The sequence below is a fragment of the Biomphalaria glabrata genome, chromosome 3 (assembly GCF_947242115.1).
Source record: "Biomphalaria glabrata chromosome 3, xgBioGlab47.1, whole genome shotgun sequence".
NCBI classification, from domain to species: domain Eukaryota; kingdom Metazoa; phylum Mollusca; class Gastropoda; family Planorbidae; genus Biomphalaria; species Biomphalaria glabrata.
Genome location: NC_074713.1, coordinates 17,611,672 through 17,621,013, shown reverse-complemented (window position 1 = coordinate 17,621,013; position 9,342 = coordinate 17,611,672). Strand labels below are relative to the sequence as shown.

Genomic DNA, 9,342 nt, shown 5'->3' with positions numbered 1-9,342 from the left:
GAGGGTTCCATCAGGGCTTCATCTGGGCCCCCTAACTAAGCCCAGACTCAGCCCTAAGGGCACCCGTTTGGGCCAACGTTCATCCCCCAAATTGGGCCCATGTGGTTAGCCCTTTCTGGCCCCTCAATGTTTGCCCCATACTGGCCCCATGAGGGTTCCATCAAGGGTTCATCTGGGCCCCCTAACTGAGCCCAGACTCAGCCCTAAGGGCACCCGTTTGGGCCAACGTTCATCCCCCAAATTGGGCCCATGTGGTTAGCCCTTTCTGGCCCCTCAATGTTTGCCCCATACTGGCCCCATGAGGGTTCCATCAAGGGTTCATCTGGGCCCCCTAACTGAGCCCAGACTCAGCCCTAAGGGCACCCGTTTGGGCCAACGTTCATCCCCCAAATGGGGCCCATGTGTTTAGCCCTTTCTGGCCCCTCAATGTTTACCCCATACTGGCCCCATGAGGGTTCCATCAAGGGTTCATCTGGGCCCCCTAACTGAGCCCAGACTTGACCCTTAAGGGCCCTAATTGGGCTTTCATTAATTGTCCCCAAAGGGCCAAGTATCTCTTACCCTGTTGGGGCCCATAAGTCCTTCCCCTTACTGGCCCCACAAGGGTTTAACACTGGGATTTTCTGGGCCCCCTGACTGAGCCCAGACTCAGCCCTAAGGGCACCCGTTTGGGCCAACGTTCATCCCCCACTTGGGGCCCATATGGTTAGCATGGGCTTGCCCAGTTGGGGCCCTTACTGGGCCCAAAATCTTTGCTATCAGGGCTACAATTTTTTCACTAACTCATGGAAGAACCTATTCTAGGGCACAATAAACGTCTTCCGAAAGAATGAAGGGTCAGAATGTAATAAAGATTATGCACACACACACACACATAAATACTTTAAAAAAAATTTCCCGGGGGGGGAGGGGTCGGGGGGGGGGGGAGAAAAAAATTCACCCCCCCCAAACCCCCCCCCGAAAAAAAATCCTGGCTACGCCCATGATATATATATATTATATAAATAATAGGGCCTAGGCGAGGTTAGTTTGGTGGCCCCAAATGAAATAGAAAAATAAATAATAAACAGCGAAAATAAAAAATAAAATTATTGGTAACAAGTTTCGCTATTTCTTCTCTTAAAAAAATAGTTTTGAGTCAGGTGCGAGGCCCCCATCAATAGCATTCGAGGCCCTATTTTAGGAGACTGCCTAGTTTGCCTATGCCTATGACAACATTCATACTTTACATTCTAGTTCACGCTCTCATCTCAATTTTTAGTAAATTCTCGATCTAAAGGCCTAGTCTAATTCTAGATATTGACTTCTACAAACGATAATTAAAATATGCAACGTATATATTAACTTTTTGACCATATTAATAACTCTTGATAAAAATAGATATCGAGTATGGAAAAAAAATCCCGATTATGAATTTCAAAACGAAAGTAGACCCACTCATGTCAAATCATTTTATAACAGGTCACTCTTACTTTGTGTGTAGGCCTATGCCAATGACATGCCCATGCCTATAGTATACTAATGGCTAGTAATGCTAATGGCTATGGCTTTTAATTTCTATTCACCAAGATTCTAGATCTAGTCTAGATCTATAGACTAGGACAGTAGACTGAGTGTGACTGTGAGTAGTAGTAAGATTTAAGATTAAGATTACTAGACTAGGATAGTAGTAGTTTCCCATGAATCATGATGTTGGAGTCTGTTCAGGTGTGAGCATGTTAATTATCGCACAGTGCAGGACAGGCCACTTTCCACTTAAAATGGACATATTTACTATTTGATATATAATTTGTACATTTAAACATTATATATATTAAAACAATATTAGTTTCCATTTAGGCTATTTTTGTGGCAGATGCAATTACTGAATTAGTAAGGTTAATTTTTCTTGTAGCTAGCACATAACTATATATAATATAACCTTCAATTTTATTCATTTAGTTTACTTAAGCCATTGAGCCCCAGGGATATATCCTGAAATCTTTTACCAGAATTCCAACTTATACCAACAGTTCAACATTCAGACTTAATAAGTAATTTTGTGTTCAGCCTCTACACATCACTTATAAGAATTTGACTGAAAATATCTGATGATAATTTTTTCATAATTTTAAAAAATTAAACAATATTATTTCAGGTATGTTTCTTTCCAAATTCTCTGGAAGATTGGACATCACACAGTAAAATGACTCTTATAGAGTATCTCTCAAGTCTGGGAGACAATCCCTACTTTGGCGCTGGTGCAGGCCTCTTTGGAATGGGTGTGTTAGCGGCAGTTGGACGAAAAGGGCTTCAGGGAGCCACCATTGTATTTCGACGTAATCTTATGATCACGATGGAAGTAACAAGCAGGGATAAAAGTTACCAGTGGCTGCTTCAGTGGATAACTAAATATGGAACCCGATCACAACATTTAAGTGTGGAAACAGAATTTCAAGAATCTGCTGCTGGCCAAGTTAAAACCAGGTTCCACTTTGTTCCCAGCCCAGGTAGCCATTACTTTTGGTACAACAAGAACTTGGTCATTGTTGAAAGAAATAGGGATAATAAAGTGATGGAAGTCTTTGAGACAGTCACTCTCACAGCATTTGGTAGAAACAGAGAGTTATTCATGAACATTTTAACAGAGGCTAGAAATTTAGCACTACTCAGCAATGAAGGACAGACCATGATGTACAGTGCTGTAGGGCCAGAATGGAGACCATTAGGATATCCCAGAAGGAAGAGGCCTTTGAACTCTGTGATTTTGGACAGAGGAGTTTCTGAGAGAATATTTGATGATATTCAGGGTTTTATAAACAATTCCAAATGGTACATTGAAAGAGGCATCCCATATCGCAGAGGATATCTTTTATATGGTCCACCAGGATGTGGAAAAAGTAGCTACATCATGGCTTTAGCAGGTAATACAAATTTTGATAAATGAACAATGGTAAATAAAGTTAGTTTCCTTTTAAGTATCTTAAGATTCATTTAAGTAAGATAAATTTTGAATTTACCCTTTTCATTGGCCCATTGTTTCAAATAGTGTCATGGACAACTACAAGTTGTCTTTATTTTTCTCTCTAATAGATTCAGAAACATTATAGTACTGGATATATTTTCTAAACTAAAATTTTAAGTAAAATTCAGGCTTCCTTATAGATTCAATCTTATTTTATCTTGTCTTATAAATTGCAGAGGTCACTTCAAAAGAGAAGATAATTTGTCATATGTGTGTCCCTGTGTCAATCTAGTAATGCATATTAATCAGTGACTTAAACTCTGCTAAGTCGTTGGTTTTCCATGCTGATTCAGGCAACGCATTCCATGCTCTAATGGCATTAGGGAAGAAGAACTTGTACGAGTTTGTCCATAGCATTTGGAATAAAATGTGACTTTATCTTTGAGTCTTTCTGATTATTTTATTAAGTTTTATTTTTCAATTTGTAAATTATAGTTCAGTGTTTTATTACTACTTTACAATTAATATTCTGTCCTGAGGTGTCACTAATGTAGTGATTTTACTATTAATGGTGTTACTCTAATCAAATGTGAATATTTGTTTGTTATAAATCTCAGAGTTCTATTTTGTGTCTTTTCTAGTTTCTTTATGTTTTCTTGAGTTGAGGGTACCAAACTAATTATGTTCTTGTTTGATTTGTACAAATTTCTTTTAATTAATCCTATTGCTTTGTTGACCTTCAAAAATAATTTTGTCAATATGGGAAGTCCATGATAACTTTTCATCTATTATATATAAATATATATATATATATATATTATATTGACATATTTTTTTTCCAAGGGGGGGAGGAATCTGTTAGGCACCTGGTTTATATTATTAGTTAGTTAGAGACGCACCATAGGAGACGTATATTGAACGGGACTAGTGACGCTTGGGATATTTTGGGTTAGAGACTGGAAAATCAGTTAGCAATAGGATTCTCTAGGGTAATGACGTGTTTTATTTCGACAGAGACTCTGGAGACTCTGACTGTGGCCTTTTTATTGGATTAAACGTATTATTCATTGTTCATCAGTGTTGACCACATCTTTTCACTTGTTAAAATAGATGTGTGTTATCTTTGTGCTATTGTTTAACTACATTGAATACAACCGAACAAGAAACCCAAACGCTTGCTGAGTAATTGATTGAAATCTAACATATATATATGTATATATATATATATATATATATATATATATATATATATATATATATATATATATATATAATAAGTTTTTAGTTGTGTCTACCAAGAATAAAATAAAGAGCTTCATTTGCTTTAGTTTTTTTTTTTTTTTGCATTTTTCTTGGTGGAAAGAAATGCTCCAATTTTATTCTCATTCTCTTTGTAAAATTTCAATATCTTGTGTTGTAGGCTACTTATTGTTCTATATATATTATGCAATCATCTGCAAATAATCTGACTTTTATTTCTGAACTAATGCAATTTTTTAGGTCATTTATGTAAATTAGAAACAGTATCCTGAGTTTACTGTTTGTGGTGTTGATTTAGAGCCATTTATTATTAAATTCTCTCCCTATCAGGAAATCCTCAATCCATTGGTGCTATAAACCAGTAGTGCCAAAATATTTTGATTTTTTAAGCGAGCTATGGTTGTGAATTTAGTCAAATGCCTAGTTAAAAAGTGTAATAAAATGGCATCTTTTTGGCATCTTACCTATTTTATTAGGTGAATTTCACATGACTTTTATTTTCTACAGTCATGTTGGATATTATGTTTTTCTAAGTGACTTATGATGTTGCTACACATTATGCGTTCTAGTATTTTACATGTGGTGCTGGTAATATAGGTCTGTAGTTTTCTGGGTCAGAATTTTCTCGTTTTTAAATCTATAGGGGATCAACGTTAGCTATTTTTCCAGTAAATTTTCTATATGTTTTTAAGATTTTAATGCAATTTCAGAGGTCATCAACTGGTTGGTTCATGTCTTTTTCTGATAGAAATGATTGTTGAAAGTTTAATGCAGCTTGATGTAATTGGGTTAGGTTACATTTATCCCAGAGTAAGATTTTTCTTTGTGTTTTTGTTTTGATGACTGCTTTTATTCTAAAGGCTATTTATTTTAATGATATTATGGTTAGGTAGTCCAGAAATAATGTCATCTACAACTAAACCACCTCTGTTTATTCAGCATGGCAGCATATTACTCACTTTTAAATAGACCACTCTCTGTCATCAAGAGTGTTGATATTTATTTAAAAAAACAACATTATAAAGATTTATAAACAATTTTGATTATTATTATTGGAATTTAATACTTATTAGTGTCAGTATTCTAGGCAGAGGTTGGAAAGAAAAGCTTATACCAGATTTCTCTCTTCTTTTTTTAATAAAGGTGCCATAGATTACAGCATTTGTGTGTTAAATTTAAGTGATAAAGGTATGTCAGATGACAGACTAACACATCTCTTGACAAATGCCCCTGAACAAAGTATAATCTTACTTGAGGATATTGATGCAGCCTTTGTCAGCCGAGATGTGACCAAAGAAAGTAAGCATATTTTAAAACTGTTAATTTTTTTTTTATATAATTGTACAGTGGAAATTAGTTCCCAAACTTTTTGCTTTGTAGTGGTGCAAATCCAATGCCTTGATATATCAAAGTTCAGGACACAAATAACCTTGCATCACTCAGCTGTATTATAATAATTCTATCTAGACTTAAAGCGAGATAAGTGTGTTAGCAGCAATATAAGACTAAACACTGAAGTTTTTAAAGAAAGCCACATGTCTTTATGCAATATGTTATTTTTTTTTTCTCATTTATTTAGAAAATATAGTTAAGAGTTTTTTTTTTCGTTTAATAATTTATAATTGCTTAAAAATGCTTCTTAAATTAATTTCAGATTCTATTGCTTATCAGGGAATGGGTAGACTTACTTTGTCAGGCCTTTTGAATGCTCTTGATGGTGTAGCATCTGCAGAAGCAAGGATTTTATTTATGACGACAAATTACATTGAAAGGTTCTTAGCATTTTTCTTCTGTGCTATTGAACAAGAGCTTTAATTAGTTTGTACATGTATATTAGATATAAATTAATAAAGCAACTATATAGAATAACTAATAAAGCTGCCAGTTTGATAGTCATAATCCAATCAATACTTCATCATTGTTTATTTGTTTACTATTTTTTATTAATGCGATGGTTCCTTTGATTATAAAATTACAAGTAACAATATTTTGATATTTCTAGAATAAGACAAACTTAAACCAATGGAGAACCTTATTTTTATTGAGTTTAAAGGCGTTGTTATTTTTAATTACATAAAAAAAATGTCCTTTTCAGGAAATGCATTAATTTATGTTTAAAATAACAAAAGGTTGGTCAACTCATTTGTTATGAAAAATGCTTTGTTTCAGGCTTGACAAAGCTTTAATTAGACCTGGCCGTGTTGATTTGAAAGAATATGTGGGGCATGCCACTGACTACCAACTACAGCAGATGTTTAGAAGATTTTATCCAGATGAGCCAGAGTCTAGGGCTCAAGAGTTCTCTCAGATGGTGATGTCCCTTGAACAGCCTGTATCTGCAGCCCAAGTGCAAGGTTTCTTTATGATGTACAAAAAAGAACCAGATTGTGTTGTGAAGAATATTAAAGAAATTGTTAATTTATGATATTCAAACAAATTAGCACCCATTTTAATGTATTGAAACCTGCATTACCCAAGAATGGCATGCTGCTCTAATGTGATGTACATCTTATTACATTTGAATTAGGTAACAATGCTTTCATTTATCTAAATATCTAGAGCATACTTGTAGTAAAGGCTAAGTTATGCACAGTTAAGAATCAAAACATTCTACTGAAGCAGTAAATTAAAGCATTTTAAACTTGAAATGGAGAGAAACCATCCTCAGTAAGCTGCAACCAAGTGGTTATCTCTTGAAGTGTGCTAATGCTTTTAAAATTTATCAGTATTTGAAGTCTTCAAAATATCTAAAACTGCTATTGCAGCTGTCACTATGTTAAAGCCACAAAATTGTGACTGCTTAGTGCTTAGTTAATATTATTATACATGTGAATGTATTGATTTCAGAGTATCTTTTGTTACAATGAGGCACCAACTTGCATTCCTAGTGAATTATTAATTAATTGAAATTTATTATTTATTTTCTTGTTAATTTAATGGTATAATAAAAACTATTAAGACTGAAAATAACACATAAGTGTATATTCAAAATGCTTATTAAATGTTTTTGTAAAAGTATATTGATTTAAACATTTTTAAATTGTAAAAGTACTATTTTTGTTAACTTGTGTTTATTTTATTTTGCCTATTAGATTCTACTAAGAGCTATTTATTATATTTGGTACTTAATAGCCTCTATAAATATTAACTGTTGAGTGCTAAAGAAATTTCAATTGAGGCATATAAACCACAATCTGTTAGAATTTTTCATGACATTTAGGAGACCTCTATATAATATTTAAATTTTATGCAATTTTACTGGTTATCCATTGAAGCTTATGAGTTTATAATATTAAAAAATGTAATTTGACAACAAATGTCCAAATAAATCAATTGGTTTAGTTCAGAATTAAAATATATTGTTATGATCTTCTCTATCAGGCCTTCTGCAAACACTGCTACACAGCACATGTAACACAAGAACTTGACAACAAGAGTTTCAATAAACAATGTGGCGGTTTATTTACAATTACATCAACAACAGCCAATAAACACAATTGGCTACACTAACTTCAAATGCTTTGCTACACTACAGAACTACCGAACTAATCACTACAAGTCTCTCTAGCTTGTACAGCTACATTTTTGAGGACTCACTTTGTAGCACACAGTCCTTACTGCTTGCTGTCCTGGACTCTCCTTTTTAACACACTGTCTCTCGACCATGAAGGCTTTCGGTCACATGACCATAATACTGGTCATATTTGCGTGTACTAGCAGTAATGTCTCTTGTTCAACAGCCGTTGACCTGTGTGATTGGCCTGAGTTTTGTGTATCAGTAGGCCGCACATACATTAACCCTTTCAGTCTGCCACTGGAGTTACAACAATATAATAGTTTTTATAAAAAATTTGCAACTAACATTAATTCTGTCTGCTTTCCTCTCTGCTTTCTTTGATGTCCATTCATCATCATCATCATCACTCCTTTGAGTTCCTCATGGAACATAGGGCCTCGACAAAAACACGCCACTCTCCACTGTCTCTTGCTAGCTTTTTGATGGTGTCCCAGCTCTTCCCGGTCTTCTCTGCTTCTTCAAGTACACTGTGTCGCCATGTTCATTTTGGTCTTCCTCTGCGTCTTGTTCCCTGGGGGTTCCACTCTAAGGCCTGCCTAGCTCTGTTGCTGGTATCTTTTCTAAGGGTGTGACCAATCCATCTCCACTTCCTCTCTAAGATCTGCACTTCTATATTTTTCTGTCCACTCATCTCCCACAGTTTGGTGTTTTCTACTTTGTCATACCAGTGTCTGATGTCCATTCATGTCATCAAATTCATTAGAGCATTTATGCTGTTTTGTACCATTTAAGAAAAGGAAATCTACGTAAATGATGCAAATTTGTTATTAAACACAATCACAACTGAATACTGGTAACATAAATTCAATAGCTGAGGGCCCATTGGATTCAAGCAAAGGCATGCATCAACTTGTGGAGAGAAGAGATATTAATGTCCCACAAATATCATAGCTGAATCTGTGCTTCATTTGCTTTTCTTACATGACGCAAGTAACTGGGGAAACTGGTATAAAAATATATTGCCTTACATTTGACCACAATTACAATAAGTAGCTGAGATTTCCAAAAACCGAAAAAATAGCTGCTAAGACAATATTTTTATGGTTATTTCTGGAAACATAAACATTTATTTAGTTAAAAAAATAGTATGAGAATTAGGGTGAATCAGTAGTCCCAGTACTTTCAATAAATACATATTTATTAATTAAATCAGAGTTTTGTGTTTTTCTTTAGACTTGCATCATTCAGAAAACTATTAAATCACTCATTGTGACACTTCATTACATTTGACATCTATATATTCTGTGATAACTATATTGATACAATTCATTGTGAATGTAGAACATCTCTCAACACTCAACTAATTTTAAAATTTGCATAAAGATAAAGACTTTAAGTCAAGAGATTAAGGATGAGTGTATACTGAGTACCAGTATTTCACTTAGATACAAAAAAAAACCTCTTTATGGCATGTATTCTTTTCGGATCTGAGACAGGTGCAGTTGTCTATCAAGGATCAAATTAAGTTTTATTGTCATTTTACTGCCTTTCATTGACTTTGAAGCTTTTCTTTGGGTTTGAAGCTTTTCTTTGGGTGTCATTATAAGCTGCAGTTTTGTAG

At 34.5% G+C, this 9,342-nt stretch overlaps 1 protein-coding gene across 2 annotated transcripts; it reads left to right on the top strand.

The window, feature by feature from the left end:
* Positions 1-1,256: 1,256 nt before the first annotated feature.
* On the top strand, positions 1,257-8,930 carry LOC106056922 (mitochondrial chaperone BCS1-like). Of its 2 annotated transcripts, none has more exons than XM_013213854.2 (5): positions 1,257-1,621; positions 2,138-2,903; positions 5,348-5,503; positions 5,859-5,976; positions 6,374-8,930. In XM_013213854.2, the coding sequence occupies exons 2-5, from the start codon at positions 2,186-2,188 to the stop codon at positions 6,627-6,629; spliced, it is 1,248 nt and encodes a 415-aa protein (XP_013069308.2). In that variant the 5' UTR covers positions 1,257-1,621; positions 2,138-2,185; the 3' UTR covers positions 6,630-8,930. The 2 variants fall into 2 exon arrangements, with proteins under 2 accessions (XP_013069308.2, XP_013069306.2); XM_013213852.2 differs by lacking the exon at positions 1,257-1,621 and adding an exon at positions 1,634-1,707.
* The last annotated feature ends 412 nt before the right edge of the window (positions 8,931-9,342 follow it).

Bases quoted from the DNA above. Each gene is read 5' to 3' on its own strand.
- LOC106056922 (XM_013213852.2), top strand. From the start codon at position 1,687: ATGATGTTGGAGTCTGTTCAG. The intron at 1,708-2,137 runs GTGTGAGCATGT...ATATTATTTCAG, and splicing joins TGATGTTGGAGTCTGTTCAG to GTATGTTTCTTTCCAAATTC. The intron at 5,977-6,373 runs GTTCTTAGCATT...GCTTTGTTTCAG, and splicing joins ACGACAAATTACATTGAAAG to GCTTGACAAAGCTTTAATTA.